Genomic DNA, 26,394 nt, shown 5'->3' with positions numbered 1-26,394 from the left:
TACAGGTTCCAATCAATCCCCCCATCGTTGATGGAAAACACCATCATTAAATTTCCATCTCTAAGACAAATCAACTAATATCAAGATTGTTCATTTCTATGTTCGCAACATGGCTAACTAAATTCTTTCTTTCATCGCTATTATATATATATATATATATATATATATATATATATATATATATATAATTCAGGATATGGAAAGTGATGAAAATAAATTTGTAGAACTAAAATATAAAACCTTGAAATTTCATGGACCAAGTTATAACAAAACAAAAACTCAAAAGATCAAAGTGAATTTTTACCAGTCAATGTTTCGTTTTAGTGACGAGAACAATACATCTAGGGGTATAGTAAAAGGTAAATCAATCAATATATTTATATAATTATACTTATAATTATAATTATAATATATTAATGTAATAAGGGTATTTTGGACTAATCAATTGTATGGATTATGGATTTTACATGAAAAAACCTAAAGCACCTCAGAAACATACATGTTTTATTTGCTATCATGTCATCAAAATTATATTTCACAGAAGTTAATAACATTAATGTAACTGTGTTTTACCTGAATAACCAGCTTTATAAAGAAAATTCAATAGTAGAATACAAAAAGGTTACATCCATAATATACAAATTGTGTACATTTTATTAACAATATCGCATAAAATAAAATAGTTTACTTAAAGTACCATAAATAATAGAAAATTCAGATGATTATTATAGATAAATTTTAAGGTAATTTGGGAGTGAATGCTACCCAGACTAGTATAAATTATTATTTAAAATAGTTTCATCTCTACTTTTATTTTTAAAATATGAAAAATACTCTTCTTAGAACATTTTTTCAATTTTTCCAGACTTTAAATGGAGGCAAAAAAAAATTTTCCATTTTTAACAAATATTTATGTACAAATATAAGGTTAGGAACCTACAAAATAAAACGTCTGGGTGGTGTAGTTGGTTATCACGTTAGTCTCACACACTAAAGGTCCCCGGTTCGAACCCGGGCTCAGACAATTAAGCCATAAATTTTTGCCTTTTTCAACAGGAGAAAAGGAGAGAATCAATTTCAATGGCTGCCTCGCGTCTTAAAACGCATACGTAACGTCAACACTTTGAGAAAAAAGATTGATCTCTCTCCTCTCTCCTCTCTCCTCTCTCTAGCTTTCGAACTTTCCTCTTCATCTCCTAAAAATCAGTGCCTTTCTTCGTCATCTTCGTTTCTTAACTGCTACTTTTCCTTCTACTGTTTTGTAATAGTAATGGATTGGGGAAATGTAACGGCAGAAGATCTGATCGACGCGCTTCGAGAAGTTGACTGGTCATCTCCACCTCGACCTCTTTCTGAGTTCTTCTCTAGATTTACTCTCCCTAAATCCTCCTCCAAATGGAACAGCCGCCTCAAATGTAATCTCTACTAGTATGTTCTCTCCATTTCAATCCCTATTATCCAAATAATCATGTCATTTTTTTTTTCTATTAATCTTAATTTTTTTTGCTTTAATTTGAATGGCGATTGCTGTTGTCGTAGATAATTTTTTTTTTAATTTGTTTGCAGTTACAGGACGAATTACTTCATTATGATGGTTCTCATTATGGGTAAGGAAGGAGACGGTGCTGTTATGAATATTGTTTGTGTCTAATTTTGCATATTATTGTTACTACAGGACTGGGATTCCTTAGGAGGCCACTTGCTATTGTCGCTGCTCTTTTAACAGCACTCTCCATTGCATTTATGAATGATAGGTAGGTTGCTTCGGACCTCTTTATTTGTGTGCGTGTGTCGGAATTCATTTTTGTATTTTTCCCGTCATTATGGAAATGAGCGTGTGCACTTAATCTCAGAGAGATCAATATTTCTAGGGTGTCATAGAATTGACATGAAATGCTACCTGTTAAAGGCTTGGGTAAGATAAATTGGGTAAAAGGGTTATATCTTGTTATAGTGTCATTCCAGCAGTCCATTGTCTGCCCTGAAAAGTAGACAGAATACCTTTGTCACTGCAAAACGTAGTTCTGAATTACCACTGCGATCAAGAGTCATGATGAGCAACATAATCACTAATAACAAAGTTCCTTAGTTTTACTAGATCCAATATCTTAGCCAAAATTCAAATCCAAATTTGCCACATCATTTTGGTGTACTATAGAATGAATGTAGAGCTTATAAGGGGCCTATATTGAAACAGGCTAGGGATTTGCTTATTAGTATTATTATAAAAACTTATGTCTAAGGTTTAACAAAAACAACTGGGCATTTCCTTTCTCCCAGCCATGATTTTCATGGTAGACATGAGGCTTTATTGATGTAGTACTTTTAGTCACATTGGCAACACCGGATCTGGTAAGTGTGAGGAACATTTTTGGTTGCTATCTAATTCTCATTTCTCATTGCTGTTTCACCCTTGCAAGCATATCGGCATCTTTTGGTTATCATCTGTTCTTGCTTTCTTTTTCCCATTCATGATTGTTGAGAATTTTTCTTTACAGCTTTGCAGGTACTTTTAGTGAGAAGGTAACGAGAACTGTGAGGCAATTCTCTCCACATTTAGCGGCAAAAATGAGACCTCCTCTGACGTAGGTCCTTTTGTTTATATTGTTTCAAGTAGCATCTAGTTTGCTGTTTTATTCACTTTTTAGCTTTGACAGACCTGTTATTCGTGGACGACCATCAGCAAAAAGAGCAATTTACATATGTGGTCGGCCTCGCTGGTTCTTTGTCATGATATTTTCTTTTGGTACTTTAATACCTTCCCGCATCTTTTTCCCCTTTCAAAGCAATATAAAACTGTTGTGAACCAGGTAGCCTTTACTGGTAATTGATTGTATTTGCTTTCTACTTCCCATGTTCTGCAGTGAGTTTCACCCTTTGGTATGTCTCCTGTGGTCTCTTGACTGTTCTATGGGCACTTGCCATTGGACTTCTCGGTTAGTTTCTTTCTTGCTCATATCTTTCACACTTTCTTTAGAATTTCATGTTCTCATTTCTTTATTCTCTCCTTTTCTTTCTCAGCCACTATCCTACATGCAAGTTTCCGAACACCTAACCTGAAAGCTCGTCTGAACACATTTCGTGAGGAGTTTCGTGCAGTTTGGCGCAATTACAGTGAGCTGTAGCTTGAGCTTGTGGCCTGTGTTCATATCTTTGAATCTGGGGAGTTTATTTTCTTTGCATGTGTAAGTAAAAATGTGCTATTATTGCTGCTACATTAAAAATGTCGTATTACTAGTTCAAGGCCACCATCATTGCTGCTTGTAGAGGTGGTTTTACTGTAAAATATCCTTTTCATGGGGAATGCTGAAGCCAGCAGTTGCTTTTTATCTATCATGTTAATTATTTACAAACTTTCATAGTAACAACAGGTTTGCTTTTGTGCAGGGATTATTTCTTCATTTCGGGGCTTTGCATAGCTCACTTTATTCTGGGGTTTTAGCTGTTTCTGTTGCTACAAAGCAATCTTCTCTGACTGGACTGGAAATTCTCAGGCTAAGGCTTCTAATGTTTACATATCTCCAATATGTCATGTAAATTGTCAGGACTTCTTTCTGTAAAGTGAACAGTCCATATTAGAAGAAACCTAGAAAGAAAGGGAAAAAGGTTGGCATTTAGAATTCTTGGATGAAGTCTTAATGCCCAACTTGATTTCAAGGGTTCTATGTTGTTATGAAACGTGTCTGATGTAGTTTCTATCGAAATGAGTTGTTATCTACCGATTGTCCATTTTCAACTGATGCAATTGTAGCTTCTTGATCTACATCAATCAGTTGTCCGGGGGTGAAGTTTTTTCATACCAGATCGTTCCTGTCATTGCAACCCACCACTTTGAGTTACTGAAATTCTGGAACTGAGCGAACCAGAGATGCTACTCAGCGTGGCAAGTGCTAATCAGGGACATGGCACAAGGCGGTCTGTCGGATAAGAAGCTATGGATTCTTTCCGATACTCTTGGTTTGGTTGCTTATGTGTATCAAACAAATTATATTCCTTTACAGAAGAAGCCAGCCCAGGATCTGAGTAAAACTTCAACGATAAGTAATGGGAAAGAGTTTACTACATCTGGAGGAGGGAAAATCACTTGAGCTGTTTATAATTGGATCCGTTTGCTCTCTTCTACACCGAAGTGCAAATGGCACTCAACTGGATTTTCTGTGTTTTCCTCCCATTTCCAGTTCCACCGGTGCAAGCGTGGGCCGCTTAGCTCCTTCTCCGGAATGATCATCTTTCTCAAAACTAGCATATTCTGTCAACATAGTATTATAAAAATTTGGACGTGTGGCAGGTTCCCTCCCTAGCTTTACAACGTGATTATATGTTTGCTTCACCGTAGTAATCATGCTCACTCTGTTGATAACCTGACTTGCCCCGAAACAATCTCTTGGACATCCTCAACTCTCTCTCCCCCTCGTCTTTTGGGACAAAGACCCCTTCAATTCTTCTTAAAATCTTAGTTAAGACATTATTTTATGGTTTATGAAAAGACAGCAAAAAGGAAATAAAAAAAAAACAAAAAAAAGAGGTGAAGGAACAGCAAGGCCTATCAACAGAGCAATTGAATATTTTTTTTTTAGCTCAAATCAGCACTCAATTGCTGATTCCTTTGAAAGAAAGGATTGGATTGAAAAATAAAGGATTAAAGTGAAAGAGTGGAAAAATAGGGGATGGCTTCAAATTTTATTTGAAGAATTCATTTTAGTTCTCATATCTTTTTTAGTTATTATGTGATAAGTCCCTTTAGATGTAAAAAAATTAATTTTAATATCAAACTTTATTTCCCTTACTTTGCAATCCTTTTATACGAGAGAAGAAAGAAGCTCGCTGGATTCTAGTGTAGAGAGAGAAAGTCTTCATAAGCAACAATTCCAGCCATAAAAATAATCGATATCATTGTTAAAGAGTTCTATTTGATAAAGAGAGTTTTACTTGGGTTTTTTTTTTCATTCACCTTACTGAAGGTAGTAGATTTGCTCGCGAGAAAAGTTTTTGGTTCATGTTGATTTCAATTTTTTGAGGTCATTAATAGATTTATTACAGTGACTAATTCTGCAGAAAAAAGACAATGTGTCTTTTATTGTCTTTAATTTTTTTTTCTTTGTTGTTCATCTATTTAAGAAATTAAAAAAAGAAGAAGCTAGGCCTAGGCGTCTAGACTCTTTTTTGTCTTCTTTTTTAATTTTTAATTTTATATTTGGGTTAAAAAAATCATTAAACCCAATTGAGTCCATAAGCCGAGTCATAGTTTGAACGAGTTAATTCGCAGCATCCTGGCTATTTTTTTTTTAATGCTTTTTTGCCCCTTAATTTAAAAGAAACACAATTTCATTATTTGTTATTGATGATTTATTTTTTTATTCAACTCAAAACTAAAAATAAAATGCAATTTCATCAGTTGTTATCAATGATTTTACTTTTGCTATTTCAGCCATGTGTCAATCACTGTTTTTCTTCCTTTTAAAAAAGTTATTTCATACAAAAAGATTCTCATGTGCTTTGTTTTTGTATAATTAAATGAAAATAATATTTTGGATAAAAAAAAATTATTGAATCTAATGGCGTGCATGACTTGTATCATGAGTTTGTTTTGTTGACTTGAGTTCATTTAGTTTTTTTTTTTTTTAATTAAGTGTTGTTTCATTACCAATTTTGTCATTCATCATTGGGTTGGGGATTGAGCTTTCCATTTAGTTTTTTCAATATTGTCCCCATGAGTTTTGCAGGTCAAACCAAGTTAATTTAGGTAAATTCAATGTGTTTTCATCTCAATATTAGATAAAAAATATAGTTCAATTCATGGTTAAAATCTTTTTTCTTATGAGATATTTTTATTTTTGCTCTATTTTTATTTTATTCCGACCCACGGTGTAATACGACCCAATTGACTAGTATATACTATTGGGTAGTGTTTTGTTATTGTTTCACCAATGAAATGTGTTTAGTTTTATGTCTATTTCATAGATAATTTTTAACTATTTTTTTGTTCTAGTTCTAGGTTTGTAACGGGAATGCAAACATGTCATGCACTCAGTTAGCTCAGCATTTTCAATGTAGTATAATATACAAAAGTTAGGGCACATGTCAATTTTCTGGTTTTCTAAACTGAGGGGTTTCATTATGGACTTTACAACATAGAAGTTCTCTTTCAGCTTGTTCCCTTCAGGAAAAATGCTTCTCGTCCGTTCAATAATTTTGTCATAATCAGCCTCACTCAACCCGTGATCTAACTTGATGATGAACACCTGTGCTACGACTGATAATTTACTGTGGTTTGTGCATCCCTCCCATACTGGTTTGTCAGAATCTTTCAACATATCAAAAAACCTTGTTGCATCCACAATATATTCTTCTTTTACGATTGAACATTAACTAACATTACTTTGATTCATTATCATTGCATTCATAATCATATTTCTATAATGATTACTATTGTCATTTACAACTTCATGCACGTTGCTAGTACTAGAAGTTGACCCAACCACCCTTTCTACCATGCTCTTATTAGGAACAAATAGTTCTTCATGTGCATACCAACACATGTAATCCTCTATGAACCCTTTGGTTAGAAGATGCATCGTTACAATTTCTGGATGCAGAAACTTTTTATTTTTACACTTCCTACATTGACACTTAATACCGCCATCAGAAAAATTCCTCGAAATAGATATTGTGAAATTAATAAAACCCTGAATCCCATTATAATAATCCATCCTCCACAATCCTTGAGGTGAGTCTCAAATATCCATGCATGATCATCCATGACTTCTATCAAGCTTTTATAAAATTATGATGACAACATGTATTAATTAGCTATGTTATGTAAATAAATTTACAAAAATATTGGTTTGCCCCGACATTATCCAACAAACTAAAAAAGCACTTATGTTAAATATTCATTATCAATTATCAACGTCCATATAAATTTATACATTTATAAATTTACGAAAATCACAACTCCGCAATAGAATTGATAAAAATTAAAATGGACCTGTAAAACAAGCTATTATTTATTTTATCACAGCACATCTAATTTGGTATAATTCAAACAAAGTTTTAACAATTTACATACAAATACAATTTGATAAAATCTAAAACAAACTATAACAACTACAAAATTATACATTCATACTACAAGTTTCTTTGACACATAACAATAAAACAAGTACATATGTTAATAAATATATATACTAAAAAATAAAAATTAATAAAATTGACATTTAAATGTTAAAATTAAAAAGGATAGATTTACTTATTAAAAATGATAAAATCCATAATAAATTGGAGAACAGATGTTGTGACCACGTACAAAAGTATAAGAAAGATGAGTTCGTGTGTTGAGAAGAGGGGGATGTTTTTAAGGGGTGGGTGGTTGTTTGTAGTTTGGGAGGGGAGAGTTTGGCTGGGGAAGAAGAAGGAGAAATAGAGGAGGAGAGAGTTGGTAGAGTGTGGATATATTGGCTTTTACCGATGGAATCACCAACAGACACAACCTGTCGGTATACCTGTCGGTAATTCTAACGGTGAATTGGCCACGTCATTGTATGTAGACCCTGATTTGAATTCCTCGTTTATTCTGTCGGTAACATCGTTTGAAAAAATTCCACGTCATCAAAGGGTTTCTTCTTTTTAAATTTGTATATATTTCGTCAGCAATTTGGTTGGTATATATCGACGGTATTATTCCATTAGTATATACCAACCACTGTTATTAAACTCGGCCCGGCGGGTGACCCGGTCGACCTGATGGCTGGACTGGTATGGGTTTAATAAAAGATTGGCTGTGGCAACAACCCGTCCAAACCGGGGCTACCTGGTTGGTCGACCCGGGACCCGGGCGAACCCGGACGAGACCCAATTTTTTTTTTTTTTTTCAAATGTGAGATAAAAAACTTTTTGGTTTAAATATTTCAATTTAAAATAACAACATAGTATATGAAACCCATTAGTATATATACTCTATGTTCCCAAGAAAAAAATCATGTTTTTTCAATGTGGGATAAAAAACCTTTTTAGTTTAAATACTTCAACTTGAAAGGATAACATAATATATTTTCAATGTGAGATTTGAAGCCTTTTCATATATATACTCTATGTTCCTGTTGTAACCCATTTTTGGGTCCCCGCATAAAAAATAATAAAATACAAAAAAATTAAAAAATATATTATAAAAAAAATATAACAGTGAAAAAATGTCAGAGCGCCCTAAACATGCGAAAAAAAAAAATTGTTTAAGGATTTTCAAAAATATAAAAATTATTTTTTGACAGTATATCATTGACTGATGAGAGCCCCGATGATAAAGAAAATTCAATTTGAGAAAGAAAAATGCAAAATCAGAAGTTTATGGACTCAATTAAATTTTATTGAAGGTTTAATTGAATTTATGGAGTTTTTAATTGCAAGAAAAATTGATTTTGGAGTTAATTCGGGCTTTAATTGGAAGAAATTGAAGTTCTGGGGGTCAAATTATAATTTTTGGAAGTTAATTTGGTCAAATCAGGGGCTTAATTGCATAAATATTGAAGTTTATGGCCAATTAGGGACTTAATTGAAGAAATCCGAGACCAAGGACTAAATTGAAAAACGCGCGCAACTTAAAGGCCTGCTTTGAATCACGCGTTTTGGCGCCTTTTCTTTTTAAATGAAACGGCGCGTTTTGACCAAAACGGCGCCGTTTCATGCACTGTTGAAAAAAAAAAAAAAAAAAGGAAAACGCAAAACGGTGCCGTTTTGAGACGGCACCATCGTCTTCTTCCCTGCGCACGCAGAGAACAGGGGAGAAGAATTTTTTTCTTCTCCACTTTTTGCCGAACTTTCTTTCCCATTTTTTACGCAATAAGACGCCCACCATTCGGCGCCCACTTGCCTCCTTTTTCTCCACTGATCGATAGTGGAGGGGGCGGCCAACAGTGGCCGCCCCACCGTGACGTCCTTCCCCTGTTTTTGCCTATAAAAACAGGGGAAGCAGACCAAAGAAAAGGGGGGAGACCGAGGGACAGAAGGGAGAGAAGGAGAGGACCGAGAGAGAGAGAGCAGAAGAAGAAAAGAAAAGAAAAAAAACAAAGAGGTTCTCACCTCTGCACCGAAGAAGAGAAACAGGGGAGAGGCTGCCACTGCCATCGCCAGCACTGTCTCTGCCTCCGCCTCAGCTGCCACCAGCAGTCACCGACGTCGCCGCCTCTCCAGGTAAACACTGCCCCCTTTTACTTTTATTTTCGTTTCTTCCCTCGCCATGCAGGACGTGCACGGTGCACGCCTGCAGGCGAGGTGAAGCTGCTAAGGTGGGCCGGGCCCGAGCCCAGCCCATGCATTTGGGCCAGGTTCGGCCCAGCCCACTGAAATGGGCCGGGTCCGGCCCATTTCAATTTTTCTAATTTTTTTAATTTTTTTTATATAGAATTTTGACAATTTTTTCCAGCACTTGTTTTTATCAACCACCTTCAATATCGATCTGTATTTTACATCGTAAAAATACAAATCCGGTATTAAAATACCCGATTTTCGGCAAAAACTTCCAAAAATACAAAAAAAACAAATTAAAAAAAAAAGAAAAAAATGTTTTTGTGCATACGGCCAAATATCTCAAAAGTTAAAAAATTCATTTTGTATTTTTCATACAAAAAAAAAAATGTTTTAGCATGCATTTTGACTTTAATAACCAGTTTATAAAGTCAAGAGAATATTGGCCAAAATTTCAAAAAACACAACAAAATATTTTATTTTGTTTGATTTTAGTATCAAAGATTATGAATTTATACGTAAATCGTATTCCTGATATTAAAAAGATATTTGCTTTTGACGACTTTGAATAATTAGTTTTTTACCCGATAAAGATAAGGATCTCCTTACAGAGGAGGACTTTTCGTAAACCGTAAACGAACCAACAATTCAAAAACCACAACACGATTCTAGATTTTATCAGACATTAAAACAATGCAGCCTGTCTTAGGTAGGGCGTAGTTGGGGTGCTAATACCTTCCCTTTACGCAACCAGTCTCCGTACTCGATCTCTGAAGACCAGTTAAGGTTCCTAGTAACCAGAATACTAGGTGGCGACTCCCGGTCCATTTTTTCACTTGTAGAGACAAGAATTCCTTGTCTATCCTTATTTAACAGGAATAGGAACAAATATTCCGATTTGTTTTTCCTTGAGGGTGGACGATCGCCGCGCCGCCGCACACGTGCGACAGAATGGCGACTCCACTGGGGACCTTGTGGACTAAGCTTTGTTTTTGTCTGATTATTGTGTTTTATTTGTTGTGGTTTGCGTGTTTATTTTTAAATATGCATTTCCTTTATTTATTGCTTACGCGCTTTAATTTCTGTACATATTTGTTCATGCATTGTATAGAACTGCCTCATGCATCACATGCTTTATATTTTTCAAGCACACGCAAGCTTCTAAGTTAAGTGGGGAATTAACGATCTGCCCTATGACTATTGGTCGGGTTCAGATGCGTGAAACACCCAACTCATATCTGAGAGCCTGCTTGGTAATGGTGGGCATACGTGCCTTAACTGTTCTTTGCAACGCCCCCATACTGCCTTTACGAAGGACGTCACTGGGCAGATATGAGACCCTTTTGAGACCAGGTAGAAAACCTATTCATGAATAGACCCTGTCTTTAGTTTGTATGCGCTATCTTTCTTTACAGAATATGTCATACAAAAAAAAAAAAAAAAAATCATGTCACCCCTTTAAGGGGCAAATGCATCATATAAATTACATGTTCATACATTTAACATGCATACATGTCAGATTGAAATATAGGTCCCCAAAAAGTCTACAACACCCGACTTCGAGCAAGAAACATGGAAGATGAAGAGCGTGCTCAACGTGAGGCCTATTTGCACGACGAGTTGGAGTCTCTGAAAATAAGTGTGGCTCACCTCACTAGCTTACTCAAGCAAACACTAAGAAATACCTCTGATGAAGGTCCTTCTAATCGACCGATTACCTTTGATCCGACGACTCCTACTACAGTTCAGCCTAAGGAAAGAATGAGCGAACATAGTCAAGAACCTCAGCAAAATCCAACATTTGTGCAGTCAACGACACCTGCACCATCCCCAACAGTCGTAAAGGCATCTGTTAATGAGTCCCACGAGGCTAAGTCATCTGATAGCATTGATCAAGCTAAGATAGAGGCGCTGGAAGCCAGACTCAAAGCCATTGAAGGGATAGACTTATATGACCCGGTACGGGCAGCAGAGATGTGTTTGGTCCCAAATGTGGTTGTCCCAAAGAAATTTCGTGTTCCTGAATTCATCAAATACAGTGGAACACAATGCCCCATGACTCATCTCAAGTCCTACTGCAATAAAATGGCTGAGGTAGTACATGATGAAAAACTACTAATGCACTTTTTCCAAGACAGTTTAAGTGGGGCAACTTTGAGTTGGTACATGAGATTGGATAACACAAAAATTCGCAACTGGAAAAATCTTGTGGATGCTTTCGTCAAGCAATACAAGTACAACATGGACATTACGCCCGACAGAACCAGTTTGTCCAATATAGAGAAAAAGGATAAAGAAAGCATAAGGGAATATGCTCAAAGATGGCGAGAATTAGCTGCTCAAGTACATCCCCCACTTCTGGACAAAGAGATGGTCTCTTTATTTTCCAATACACTCAAAGCACCATAGTACGAACATATGATGGGTAGTTCAGCCCAACAATTCACTGATGCTGTGATAGTGTATGAACGCATAGAGCAAGGTGTCAAGAGTGGTAGAATTGCTGCTCTAACCGAGAAAAGAGGCGTCGAAAGAAAAGATGTTCACCATGTTGAAGATGGCTACAAGGGTAAAACAAATACATCCCAAAATTACCATACTCCATCCCAAATTGCCAACATCAAAAAACCTGAACCCCAAAACTTTCAAGCCAAAAGCCAAATTGGAAATTTCCAAAGGTTTCAAGAACAACTACCTCCACTACCGTTACCCCTGAATGAGATGTATCAAAAGCTATTGAGCATCGGGCAAATAGCTCCAGAACCTCTGACACCTCTGCAGCCACCTTATCCTAATTGGTACAAGCCAGAACTCAATTGTGAATACCATGCCGGTATTACTGGGCATAACATCTATACCTGCAACGCCTTCAAGAGAAAGCTTCTGCAATTAATCAAGGCTGGGTGGATAGAGTTGGAAGACACCCCGAATATGAATACAAACCCGTTGCCTAATCATGCTTGAAGCATATTAGGATGGAATATTTGGGGAATTGGAAAGCATCAATGGTCCAGCATGATAGCTTGAATTTTGTAGAACTCAAATTTTGACCGTGGTGTTGTTCCGCATTGTCTTTGAGTTCCCTGCACAGAACTTTGGAGAGGAGGCTAGCCTAAGAGCAAATTCGCCAAAATAGAGGAATGAAGCCTGCTTTGTTATTGCCTTTTATTAATGCTTTTGAACAAGACTTTCTCTGTTAATGAGCTTCTCTTGTGAAATAAGATCATGTGTTTTCTTGTGTTCACATCACACTCTTCTTTGTTGTTATTCCATGTAAATAACATTTGAGCACAACTTTTCTCACAACACTACAACATAAAGAATCCTTTGGTGTTCCTTTCTTCCAAACCCATACATTAATCTCATATGTTTTCAAGCATATTTTTTTGGGACCTCCAAAGTGAGTACAAAAACAAAAATCGTGTTGATATTTGTCCAAAACAAATGCATTTTGAAAATTCAAGTGATTCCTTAAATAGGTACACATATACCTAGAAAACTTGAAACAAAAAAGACAACAAAGACAAACAACACTATGAGGTGACTCAAAAGCTGAGTTTTATTTGACTGGATAAATCATTTGGCATACGCGCATGAAAGCAAGACCTATCGATCCTCAATGCATGAGTTTGAGATGAGGAAAGACCATCTTTGATAATCTTTTCACAAGGCTAAAAAAATATCCGTTGCAATCCCATTTTGAGCCTAGTAATGTTTTTTGGAAATAACCTTGACTAGGATCACACCCCACACTGGGGGGGCAAAATAAGAGAGTTTTTTGTTTTTACCATCCAGACAAAGCAGTGAAGATGGGTGCTGGAATTGATCATGTAATGTTTACTCTTTCATTATCATCTAAATGAAGTAGTGATTGGTTAAAAAAAGAAAAGAAGAAGATCTAAAGGATCTAAAAGATTTGAGCTTCTCATACAAACAACTGATATGATTGTGCTCAACCAAACAAAAACAAAGCCCAAAACCGACACTGGGGGGTAGGATAAATCATTTTGAAAAACAAACAATTCCAAAAGACAAAAGGTCAGGAAACAAGCACAAGTGATCCCTAGTCTTGAAATCCCTTAAACACCTTTTGAGCCTGCAACATATCCATTTTCTTCATAACCAATAGCCAAAGCCTACATTACATACCTGATAAAGCCCTTTCTGATCAAAGGCAAGTAATCTGAATCGGTATGCAGTGCTTTCTCGTGCGAGTCAAATCATTATTCATGCAAATAAAATAAATGCTTTGAATTATTTCGGTTCTCAATAACCCTCAAATTGAAATTTAAACCTTTTGTGACCAACCAGATGTCACTTTCATCTTTAAACCAAAAGCAAAAAAAGCTTTCATCACTTCAAGAAACCTGTCCATAGGAATCACTTGAATTTTTTAGAACAAGTTTATTTTGAACCAATATCAAAATCATTTTTATGATTGGAATAACTTGGAAGTTCCAAAAATTTTGCATGAAAATATTTCATTGTACAAAAAACCCAAACTTACTTTCACATATCCTCACCCCAAACTAAACCCAAGTTGAAACACTTAGGGCATGATCAAGCTGGGGGGCAATCAAACACACATGGTAGGGCTGTCTCCATGATTCCTTTTCTAAGGAAAATGTCGGGCAAAATTGGCAACTCTTGAGATAAAGGGTGAAGGACAAAGATGTATGATGACATCAAACCCTTCCCAGAGGTCAAGATCACAATGTGTAACCCGAGTAAGCAAAAGTGGAAAAGCCATCGACGTTTACTACCAACACTACAACTTTTGAGAGAAAAGAAAGACACCATGAAGAAATGGGGGCCTATATTTCTCAGGTAAGTATACATGCATATCAATCATAATGCATTTGCTTTTCAACATTGACAATCATTGTTTCAACATCAACTTTTGGGTAGTACGTTTTATAACCCTACCTCCCTTTGAGTGCGCCTTTGAGCCCTCACCGCCTTTTGAGTGCGCCTTTGAGCCCTCACCCCTTTGGTAGTGCATTTTCTAACCCTACCTCCTTTTGAGTGCGCCTTTGAGCCCTCACCTCCATTTTGAGTGCGCCTTTGAGCCCTCATCCCTTTGGTAGTGCGTTTTCTAACCCTACCTCCATTTTGAGTGCGCCTTTGAGCCCTCATCCTTTTGGTAGTGCGTTTTCTAACCCTACCTCCGTTTGAGTGCGCCTTTGAGCCCTCGCCTTCATTTTGAGCGCGCCTTTGAGCCCTCATCCCTTTGGTAGTGCGTTTTCTAACCTTACCTCCTTTTGAGTGCGCCTTTGAGCCCTCACCTCCATTTTGAGCGCGCCTTTGAGCCCTCATCCCTTTGGTAGTGCGTTTTCTAACCCTACCTCCTTTTGAGTGTGCCTTTGAGCCCTCACCGCCTTTTGAGTGCGCCTTTGAGCCCTCATGCCTTGGGTAGTGCGTTTTATAACCCTACTTCCCTTTGAGTGCGCCTTTGAGCCCTCACCTTCATTTTGAGTGCGCCTTTGAGCCCTCATCCCTTTGGGTAGTGCGTTTTCTTAACCGCTACCTCCCTTTGAGTGCGCCTTTGAGCCCTCACCTCCATTTTGAGTGCGCCTTTGAGCCCTCATCCCTTGGGTAGTGCGTTTTCTAACCCTACCTCCCTTTGAGTGCGCCTTTGAGCCCTCACCTCCATTTTTGAGTGCGCCTTTGAGCCCTCATCCCTTGGGTAGTGCGTTTTCTAACCCTACCTCCCTTTGAGTGCGCCTTTGAGCCCTCACCTCCATTTTGAGTGCGCCTTTGAGCCCTCATCCCTTGGGTAGTGCGTTTTCTAACCCTACCTCCCTTTGAGTGCGCCTTTGAGCCCTCACCTCCATTTTGAGTGCGCCTTTGAGCCCTCATCCCTTTGATAATGTGTTTTCTAACCCTACCTCCGTTTGAGTGCGCCTTTGAGCCCTCGCCTTCATTTTGAGTGCGCCTTTGAGCCCTCATCCTTTGGTAGTGCGTTTTCTAACCCTACCTCCTTTTGAGTGCGCCTTTGAGCCCTCACCTCCATTTTGAGTGCGCCTTTGAGCCCTCATCCCTTCGGTAGTGCGTTTTCTAACCCTACCTCCTTTTGAGTGCGCCTTTGAGCCCTCACCTCCATTTTGAATTCAATCAAATTTTGAGACGACCCGTTTCAGAAAATCAATTTTGTTTTATCTTTACAACACTTACTATGCACAAATCTTTGCTCCGTAAGCATTGTAAAGAGGGGGGCAACTGTTGTAACCCATTTTTGGGTCCCCGCATAAAAAATAATAAAATACAAAAAAAATTAAAAAAATATATTATAAAAAAAACTATAACAGTGAAAAAATGTCAGAGCGCCCTAAACATGCGAAAAAAAAATTGTTTAAGGATTTTTCAAAAATATAAAAATTATTTTTTGACAGTATATCATTGACTGATGAGAGCCCCGATGATAAAGAAAATTCAATTTGAGAAAGAAAAAATGCAAAATCAGAAGTTTATGGACTCAATTAGATTTATTGAAGGTTTAATTGAATTTATGAGTTTTAATTGCAAAAAAAATTGATTTGGAGTTAATTCGGGCTTTAATTGGAAGAAATTGAATTCTGGGGGGTCAAATTATAAATTTTTGGAAGTTAATTTGGTCAAATCAGGGGCTTAATTGCATAATATTGAAGTTTATGGCCAATTTAGGGACTTAATTGAAGAAATCCGAGACCAAGGACTAAATTGAAAAAACGCGCGCAACTTAAAGGCCTGCTTTGAATCACGCGTTTTGGCGCCTTTTCCTTTTTAAATGAAACGGCGCGTTTTGACCAAAACGGCGCCGTTTCATGCACTGTTGAAAAAAAAAAAAAAAAAAAAAGGAAAATGCAAAACGGTGCCGTTTTGAGACGGCACCATCGTCTTCTTCCCTGCGCACGCAGAGAACAGGGAGAAGAATTTTTTTTTCTTCTCCACTTTTTTGCCGAACTTTCTTTCCCATTTTTTACGCAATAAGACTCCCACCATTCGGCGCCCACTTGCCTCCTTTTTCTCCACTGATCGATAGTGGAGGGGGCGGCCAACAGTGGCCGCCCCACCGTGACGTCCTTCCCCTGTTTTTGCCTATAAAAACAGGGGAAGCAGACCAAAGAAAAGGGGGAGACCGAGGGACAAAAGGAGAGAAGAAGAGAGGACCGAGGAGAGAGAGCAGAAGAAGAAAAGAAAAAGAAAAAAAACAAAAGAGTTCTCACCTCTGCACCGAAAGAAGAGAAACAGGGGAGAGGCTGCCACTGCCATCGCCAGCACTGTCTCTGCCTCCGCCTCAGCTGCCACCAGCAGTCACCGACGTCGCCGCCTCTCCAGGTAAACACTGCCCCCCCTTTTACTTTTATTTCGTTTCTTCCCTCGCCAGCAGGATCGTGCACGGTGCACGCCTGCAGGCGAGGTGAAGCTGCTAAGGGGCCGGGCCCGAGCCCAGCCCATGCATTTGGGCCAGGTTCGGCCCCAGCCCACTGAAATGGCCGGTCCGGCCCATTTCAATTTTTTCTAATTTTTTTAATTTTTTTTATATAGAATTTTGACAATTTTTTCCAGCACTTGTTTTTATCAACCACCTTCAATATCGATCTGTATTTTACATCGTAAAAATACAAATCCCGGTATTAAAATACCCGATTTTCGGCAAAACTTCCCAAAATACAAAAAAAACAAATTAAAAAAAAAATAAAAAAATGTTTTTGTGCATACGGCCAAATATCTCAAAAGTTAAAAAATTCATTTTGTATTTTTCATACAAAAAAAAAATGTTTTTAGCATGCATTTTGACTTTAATAACCAGTTTATAAAGTCAAGAGAATATTGGCCAAAAATTTTCAAAAACACAACAAAATATTTTATTTTGTTTGATTTTTAGTATCAAGGATTATGAATTTATACGTAAATCGTATTCCTGATATTAAAAAGATATTTGCTTTTGACGACTTTGAATAATTAGTTTTTTACCGATAAAGATAAGGATCTCCTTACAGAGGAGGACTTTTCGTAAACCGTAAACGAACCAACAATTCAAAAACCACAACACGATTCTAGATTTTATCAGACATTAAAACAATGCAGCCTGTCTTAGGTAGGGCGTAGTTGGGGTGCTAATACCTTCCCTTTACGCAACCAGTCTCCGTACTCGATCTCTGAAGACCAGTTAAGGTTCCTAGTAACCAGAATACTAGGTGGCGACTCCCGGTCCATTTTTTCACTTGTAGAGACAAGAATTCCTTGTCTATCCTTATTTAACAGGAATAGGAACAAATATTCCGATTTGTTTTTCCTTGAGGGTGGACGATCGCCGCGCCGCCGCACACGTGCGACAGTTCCCATGAAAAAGTTATGTTTTTTCATGTGGATTTGAAACTCATTAGTATATATACTATATGTTTCCAAGAAAAAAATCATGTTTTTTCAATGTGGGATAAAAAAGCCTTTTGGTTTAAATACTTCAACCTTAAAAGGATAAACATTAGTATCTTTTCAAATGTTGGATTTTGAAGCCCTTTCATAAATATATTCTATGTTCCTATGAAAAAAGTTATTGTTTTTTCAATATGGGATTTGAAACCTATTAGTATATATATATTCTATGTTCCCAAGGAAAAAGTTATGTTTTTTTCAATGTGGGATAAAAAAATCTTTTTAAAATATTCTTTTAAACTTCATTATTTATAATATGTATAAATCTATATTTGCATTGATTTTTTCATATGAAATATTAAACTTTAATTTTTTTTTTTAATTTTTTCCGGGTTAATCCGAGTTGACCCGAGTTTAACCCATGAAACTCGAGACCCGGCCCCTTGTTCGGGTCAACCCCCGGGCCGGGTTTAATAACTATGATACCGACTGAATGGCCGACATAATCTATGTCGTCGGTAATTATTACCAACAGAAAAGGTTTGTCAGCATAGACCGATAAAATTAGAGACAGAATTATATCCGTTGGTAAAAATTATTGACAAAATAATTCTATTGATAAGTATTTTTCGTTGATTTTCTAATAGTGTATTTATGGTTTTTATGTTTTGGTTTGTCACGGTATGCGTCGTCTGTATATATAATGCACAATTTTCATTTCTAGTGGGGCAAATTTGAAAGGAAAACATGGAATCTTCTTTTTCTTGGTGATGCTTACAGTATTTGGCTAACTGATTTTCAAGGAAATTCAATTGGAAAGCGTGTTCTCCTCTAACAAGTAAGCTAGCCCATGAATCATTCAATTACCTGGAAAGTCAACAGAGAGACGCCAATTTTGATTTGAATTTTCACATAATAAACTATAAGACTTGTCAAACCGCGGGTTTAACTGGACACGTCACTGTTTTAAGAACTAAAGAAGAGTGGGCTAACGGCTAACTTCTCTGCCATGCACAACTATAATCTATAAAAGGAGCCGTAACTATGTTTGTATAACTAATTATTTTAAGTGCATAAAAGAAGAGAAAGGAAAGAATGCCAGGAATGCACCCTGGCATCATCTTTGTTATAGCTGTGTGCTCAATGTTTGCTTTCTGTGCTCTTTTGAAGTTACTAGGAGTTGTCGGTGAAGAGAATAAAAAAGTAATTGTGAAAAGCTGGAAAATTAAGATGAAAATTTAAATAAAATACTAATTAGATGGATGTTTTATAAACATTTTCAACATGCTGTTTTTTAAACATCAATCATTCAAACAAAGATTTTTCATCTTATAACATTATAAATAATTGTATATTCACAATTCTTTATCAAATCATTTTTTAGGATTCAAATCTTGGATGATAAATTAACGTATTGTTATAAATATTACATGACTTGACGGATTAAATTAAATATATGCAAGTCGATCCTTCTGGTCAAACGAGTCGCCCCCCCCCCCCCCCAACCAATATTCCAAGGGACATTTTGTCGTCTAACTATATATTCGTGGATTAGAAGAGAAAGAAAAGATTGAGAACTAGCTAGGAATCTGCAAAATGTGCCAGAATTAAGGTCTTTAGTGAGGAATGCGACGATATTAATCAACACAAGGAGAAAAGTTTGAATAGTCATAGACATGTAGATGATAGATAATTTCAGATTCATGAATACCCAAGAATTGTTTTACCTCTAATAAATACGAAAAATCAACAAGACTGTATCTCTCCGTGTTGATGATGTCTCGGTCTCGTCTAATCCTAGCCATGCATACTGTAATCTCCCATACCTTAATTACCTTTTACTATGATCGTGGCCCTATAGCATGTAAAATTACAAGTTTCTTTCTTCAATTACTTATTATTTTAGGCCATTTCAATGCTATTTCATCTTAATAATATCATCCCATAATGATTTTATAAGACCCCTAATTTCACATAAGAACTTTAAATTCAAGAATTTAGAATTCAATCAAAACATCAACTAAACTTCTTAATATCGTGTTCAAATAAGCTTAAAATACTTTACCGGGCAATAATATGCACTCTCAAAGCTAACCGGTTAAGCTTTCTCCAAGCTTTCTCCTTTTTTCTTCACCTCCCTAACTTCTTCTCTCTAACTCCTTAACAATCTCACACTTTTCCCCACCCCTATACACACATATGAATTTTGTTAATTATCACTATGTCTTTTCTTTACATCCTTTTATGTTTTTCAGGTAATATTTTCTAGATTTCATTGTTTGTTTATACCAAATTTAAGCTAGGCTAATTTGAATTTCATTTCATTTTTATTCTTATTTCTATATTTTTTATTTTTCAACCACTTTTTGTATTCTTATTTTTAAAAATAAAACATACCCATTTTATTTCAAATTCCAAAAATCTGCTATCTTCCTCCTAGTGTAAATAGTCAATTTACTTACTTAATATAATATTTACTTCGTTATTCTTATAGATCTTATCTAGGGTTTACATCCTATTTTTTAAAATAATAACTTACATGGTTTAAATTTTTTAAGAACTCATTTTACTCTATTCAATATGTTCATAATTATTTTCTAATTAGCCAATTTTATTTAACCAGTAGAACCCAAGCAAAATTTCATTTAATCTTCTTACAATATACCAAAATGAGAAAGAACGAGGGATTTGAATGAAGAATTCAAGAAACAATAATTCTAAAAATAATAAATTGATATGTCGTTAAATCAGTTCAAGGATCCACATATCCATTCCTATAAATAAATTGATCATTGAAGTAAAGTAAATATTCTTTCACATCAAGAAAATAAATTTCATATCCCTTAAAGCTGAGAAAAATCAATGAGATTACGAGTATATTAATTAGAAAAAGCTCTCTAATCATTTTCTTACCATCAAACAAATGAAATATTGAAAGTAATTTTCATTCACTTGGTTGTAGTCTTAGGAATAAAATCTATGCATTTTTTCTATGCAAACGTTCAAAAGCTTGACAAATTTAACTTAGTTTATTCTTCTCTAATAAATCAAGATGAGAGTTGCAGAAATCAAATTAATTTCTTTTGCTTCTTACTCTAGTCTCTAACAACAATTATGGATTGAAATAAACTAGAAATCATACATGACATCTTAAAACAATTCAATAAGTTTGAATAAGAATCAATAACATAATTTTGAATAAGAAAAAATAAATACTTGAATCTGAAACAATTACAATAATAATGTTATTTCTCACATTGTGCTAATGGAGATAATGTGTATCCCTCTTAAACCAAATTCAGGAGTTTAGTTCATGGTTGTTGGAAATTGACAAAAACAGAGAAGAAATGAATGTTTTTTCAACCTTGTTTTAGTTGTGTTGTGCTTTCTTTATCCTCTCCTTTTGCTATTGAAATCTCCAGAATTCTTAGGCTAATTAATTAGAAGTCTTCATGATACTAAATTCATTCCTTCTTTATCTGATCTTTAAGGTTGGATAAATCTCTAAGAATTTGTGTTGAAATATGCTTCTGCTACTGTTACAATTTGATTGTAATACCAACTTTATTACAATTTAGATTTTTATTCTGACTTGATTTTTTGTAATATCCGATCATCTCAACTATATTCTTTCATTCAAGACATGTTAAAGACTTGATCTATAACTTTCTTGGTTCCTAAACCCCACTATTTTTATGTAAGACTCTCAATCATATTTGGATGTTCGGCATTGTTAGTTTTCAAATCAGATCAAAGGATCCATTTCAACCAACCAGATTGCGTCTGAATTTTGTCATTCAAAATAATTTTATCTAACTTTGAGTCCTTCATGAAAATTATAGTCCTGAATGTTTAGATGAATTTAGATTTTTGAATCGCCTGATTTCAATATCACAAGTTCAAGATATTTTTGTTTGAATCTCTAGTATGAAAGCAGAGAATCCTACTGCAAAAAGGATTCTAGCCTGAGTTTGCAAGCTAATTCGAGGTCTAAATGAGATTGTAATTTTTTTCATAATACCTTCCTGGAAAGCTTGACATGTGTACTTCAACGTAGATTGAGCCTATTTTTTCATTCTGGAACTCTAACTTGGCAAAAAACTTGTCACAAGAAGTTAGGTTCAAAATATAAAATGCAGAATTTCTTATCTTTTAATGATTAATTCATGAAATCTTTTTTTTTTTATGCCAAACTTATAAAAATAACTTCCAATCAATTCAAATAAATTCAAAATACATTAAAAATAATAGTGTAAAAGGAATATATATATATATATATATATATATATATATATATATATATATCACTTATCAATGACACAAGAAAAGGTAGGAGAGGTGAATTTCAGCTGAGAATAGTAAAAGTTTTTATCAGGCTAAATTCCCATGAATAATCATTTATTCTCAAAATAATTATACATAAAATATCTAAATTAAACTAAACTTTTAACTTTCAGTAGCTTTTTTATAAATGTTTACTTCACTAATTGTTTTTTTTTTTGAGGTTGCATTAATTCCAATAGCATAAAAATTAAAAAGTGTAATGAATCCCAAAAAGTTTTCCCGGCTGTACTTGTTTTCAATTTTTTTATTCAGCGTGTTATTTAAAAAAAAAAAAATCAGTTATTAGCGTTTGATAAAATGATTTCCTAAGAAACAAGAAAATGAATTGACCGTTAAGTTTTGCAACATAGAAGAGTCAACAAGCAAAATTAATTATTCTGGATGCCGATAGGACTGTGTGGGTTTTGGCTCATTTTCCCAACCCAATTTATAGCCTAGATCATACCCTTTTTTTCATAGAAAAAACCCTCAATGTAGCCCTAATTTACATGTTAGCCCCTTATAAATTGGGTTTGAAACCTCTTAGATTTTATTCAATTTTACTCTAAATATAATAAATATCAGAAGAAGTCATCTCTCAATTCATCCACTATTAACAACAATTAAATATTTGTCCAATCTACGCATTCTCTAAGGCTTTCATTTAAGATGCCAAAATAAGCTCGAATATGTCATAAATTTCATCCACTACACTAGCTCATAATATATATATATATATATATTCAACACTTATATAATTCATGGTTTTTTATGTTTTGGTTTGTCACGGTATGCTTCGTCCGTATATATAATGCACAATTTTTCATTTCCAATGGGGCAAATTAATTTGAGAGGAAAACATGGAATCTTCTTTTTCTTGGTGATGCTTAGAGTATTTGGCTAATTAACACAGTAATAATATGATTTTCAAAGAAATCCAACTGGGAAGTGTGTTCTACTCTAACATTGCATTGGCTGTCAACCTCTAAGCATAGTTATTTGTAAATTCAAATGTGATTTTATATTAACAGCCTTTAATAGGGTTTCCTTTCTGATTCATATCGTGATTTTTATTTTGTTGATAATCCAAGTATAGTTTTCATCCTTGCGGCTTAATTTTCTTGCCACACTATGGGATTTTTTTTATAAAAAGAAAAAAAAATAAAGAGAGGTCAATAAACTCTTAAGCCGTGTTTGATTGCAGGAAAGTAAATTCTTGGAATTCACTTTCCTGCTTTTCCTATGTTTGGCGACGATAAAGAAAAATAATAACGTGCTTGAAAGAAAGTGTTTTCCTTCTGTTAGAAAAGGAAAACACTTTCCTTTCGGCGTGCGTAGCGCACACCTTCACTTGCTACAGTGGCAAGCGATATAATTCACTTGCCACAGTAGGCAGTGATATAATTCACTTGCTACTGTAGCAAGTGAATTATAATTCGCTTGCACTGTAGCAGTTAATTAAAATGCAAAGCGGTGGGTTTTTGATTAAATCAAAGTTTAATTAATTCCTCAAACTCATTAATTCTTCAATTAAACTCTTGATTTCTTTAATTAAAATAATCTAAATTTTAATTAAATCAATTCTCCAATTAAACCCTTGATTTAATTAATTAAACTAGTCAAGAGTTTAATTAAATCTTTAAATTTCCAATCATGTTGCCCTTAACCCAAATTTTAATTAATCCTTCATTTATTTTATTTTTATTTTTCATCATTTTTTTTTTTTAAATAATAAATAAAAAGGTCAAAAATTGGGTTATGACAATTGTAAGTGATTAAATATTTTATATTAAATATTTTATATATATTAGATAAACTTTGAAAAAAAATTTAATTCATTAATAAATTATTTTTCAGTTCATTTTCCATAACACTACCAAACATCGGAAAATATTTTCCCGGAATTCACTTTCCAGGAATTTACTTTCCCCGAAATTCACTTTCCAAAAAAAAACTACTTTCCTGCAAATAAACGGAGCCTTAGAATCAGCAATCTTGACTCTCGAGTGTTGCGTTTAGTTAAACGAGGGGTTTCTCTCATTAATTCATCCTTGTACTCTTCCATTTTTTTATTTTTATTTGAGTTCCTCGATTGATTTTTGTTTGATTGAGTCCTTATAGGTCATGCTATGTTGATAATATGGTCCCCTCTATTAAAATTGACTATTAGTTAACAAAATTGAACCCCTTGATGACTGACTTTATACATTTCTAACAAAAAATATATAAATATTTTTTAAATAAAATAATTTATTGTATTAATGTTTGTTAAAATAGAAAAAGCAATTCAATATGATTACAAAAAAAAAACGATCTCCAAAATAAATTCTCAATTTCTAGTTAAGAATACAATGAGCAATAATAAACATTAACATGAAAAAACAAGATTTCAAAATCAATTTTAGAAAAAAATAAGAATCAGTAAAGTCTAAAAACTAGAATCTTATCATATAAAAAAGTTATTAAAAAAAGATATTAAAAAGAGAAATCAATATAAAAAAATCTCCGATGTTTTTGTGATAAATAGAAATTAATATTGGAGGTTCGTTCTAAATGATATACAAATATTAAAAAATATATTAAATTAAAACAAAAAAATTAAAAACAATTTAAATTTTTTTAAATGTAATTTTAAAACACAAAAATAAATTGAGCCTAGTCACGAAGGAAGGACAAAATTATAAATATTCCGTAATGTACAGTGATTCGAACAGTGAAGCTATAAAGGGACCCAATATGCTACCCTACGTGGCAAATGGTAATCCCTTGAAGAGAATTAGTCAGAAGTTGACCAATTGTTATAACAAGTAAGCTAGCCCATGAATCATTCAAGTACCTGGAAAATCAAGAGAGAGACGCTAATTTTGATTTCAATCTTCACATAATAAACGATAAGACTTGGCAAACCGCGGGTTTAATCTGGACACGTCATTGTTTTTAAGAACTAAAGAAGAATGGGCTAGCTTCTCTGCCATGCACAGCTATAATCTATAAAAGGAGCCGTAACTATGTTTGTATAACTAATTATTTTAAGTGCATAAAAGAAGAGGAAGGAAAGAAAGACAGAAATGCAACCTTTCATCATCTTTGTTATAGCTGTCTGCTCAATGTTTGCTTTCTGTGTTCTTTTGAAGTTACTAGCAGTTTGCTTTCTGCTCAACAGCACTGGCGGCGGCATAAAAGGTGGTGGTGGTGGTGGCGGTGGTGGTGGTGGTGACATAGAAGATGGTGGTGGTGGTGACATAGAAGATGGTGGTCTTGGTTGGACACCTGATTTTTGGAGGTGGGGGAGGGGAGGCTGTGATTTTGGAGGCGGGGGTGGGGGAGGCGGGGGAGGGGGAGGCTGTGATTTTGGAGGCGGGGGTGGTGGAGGGAGGGGGAGGGGGTGGCGATGGGGGTGGTGGGGGTGGGGGTGGGGGTGGTGGAGGCGGGGGTGGGGTTGTTGACACAATGACACCAACTCTCTCTTGTTCGGGATTCATGATCGAGGATGATTCCTGGTGTGTAATTGTGATTATTTGTTGTACAAGTTCAATTATTGCATTTTTAACACCATTTTCTTTTTTAGGCCATATATTTGTTTAGAGCAGGTATTTCTTTAATGTATATAGATTTGTTTTCATTTATTTAATACCATACTTATTATAGTAACGAAGTTTTTCTTATCTCATTGCACATCAATCGAAGCTCATCAAACGATATTACAAATAATATAATAATAAGAGGATTCAATCTTCCAACGCTCAGCTTGGTATGGATAGGATAGCCTCTTTTGAAAAAAAAAAAAAAGTGATTGTCTTGTTCCTTCTAAAACCTCTTTTATCTTTTCCAATAATATAATTCAGGTCCATAGTATTTAATTTTTATTTAAAATTTTATTTTTTATATTTTTAGTCCTGCTTAAAAAAAAAATAACTAGATTCTAAAAAATTCTAGAGGAAACGTTATTTGTTTTTTTTTTCAAAAGCAGCCAAGACAAGCAAGAAACCCAAAGGAGATGGCTACATAAAAACATTCCTCAGTACTAATTAATTTGTTCTTTCTTTTCATCTTTTTCTCATGTCAGAGCATATAAAAAATAAAGTGTGGAAAAATATTGTGTGAACCCTCTAAATCTTTACCCACACCATTTAGTTTTTTCTGTAATGATTATCCATAATCTATAATTTCATCCATAGAGATTTCTCTTGACAGTCAAAAAATGTATCGGGTTTCCATAGAGATTTTTTGTTCAAGGTCTTGCCAATAGTTTTCTCATTTCGTGAAAGAGATTTCTTAGTTTCTTTTCCTGTATTTTGAAAACAAGGACTTCGAATTAGTTTTTATATAACATAAAACTAAGTCTTGTAACGTCGTAGTTTAGTTCAGAAATATAGAATATATCTGTTCACTAAAAACTACACTAAGCCTCCAGGGATTTCTTCGATGCAATCTATCTCATATTTGTATTTTTGCATGCCAAGGAATGTTATT

General features: G+C 34.9%; 2 protein-coding genes and 1 non-coding gene across 3 annotated transcripts; all 3 read left to right on the top strand.

The window, feature by feature from the left end:
• The first annotated feature begins 950 nt into the window (after nucleotides 1-950).
• Nucleotides 951-1,024, top strand: TRNAV-CAC (transfer RNA valine (anticodon CAC)). Its single transcript has one exon. It is a non-coding gene; the product is annotated as a tRNA-Val (tRNA).
• Nucleotides 1,025-1,118: 94 nt separating this feature from the next.
• LOC118048478 (PRA1 family protein A1) lies at nucleotides 1,119-3,718 on the top strand. The gene is made up of 8 exons (XM_035058167.2): nucleotides 1,119-1,428; nucleotides 1,567-1,607; nucleotides 1,676-1,754; nucleotides 2,499-2,585; nucleotides 2,658-2,746; nucleotides 2,865-2,936; nucleotides 3,022-3,185; nucleotides 3,388-3,718. The coding sequence occupies exons 1-7, from the start codon at nucleotides 1,271-1,273 to the stop codon at nucleotides 3,123-3,125; spliced, it is 630 nt and encodes a 209-aa protein (XP_034914058.1). The 5' UTR covers nucleotides 1,119-1,270; the 3' UTR covers nucleotides 3,126-3,185; nucleotides 3,388-3,718.
• Nucleotides 3,719-3,857: 139 nt separating this feature from the next.
• LOC140955684 (uncharacterized) lies at nucleotides 3,858-4,887 on the top strand. Its single transcript, XM_073409730.1, has 2 exons — nucleotides 3,858-4,171; nucleotides 4,213-4,887. The coding sequence occupies exons 1-2, from the start codon at nucleotides 4,045-4,047 to the stop codon at nucleotides 4,299-4,301; spliced, it is 216 nt and encodes a 71-aa protein (XP_073265831.1). The 5' UTR covers nucleotides 3,858-4,044; the 3' UTR covers nucleotides 4,302-4,887.
• Nucleotides 4,888-26,394: the final 21,507 nt, after the last annotated feature.

Source organism: Populus alba, chromosome 6, assembly GCF_005239225.2.
Source record: "Populus alba chromosome 6, ASM523922v2, whole genome shotgun sequence".
In the NCBI taxonomy this organism is placed as follows: Eukaryota; Viridiplantae; Streptophyta; class Magnoliopsida; order Malpighiales; family Salicaceae; genus Populus; species Populus alba.
This window is presented reverse-complemented; position numbering and strand designations above follow the sequence as displayed.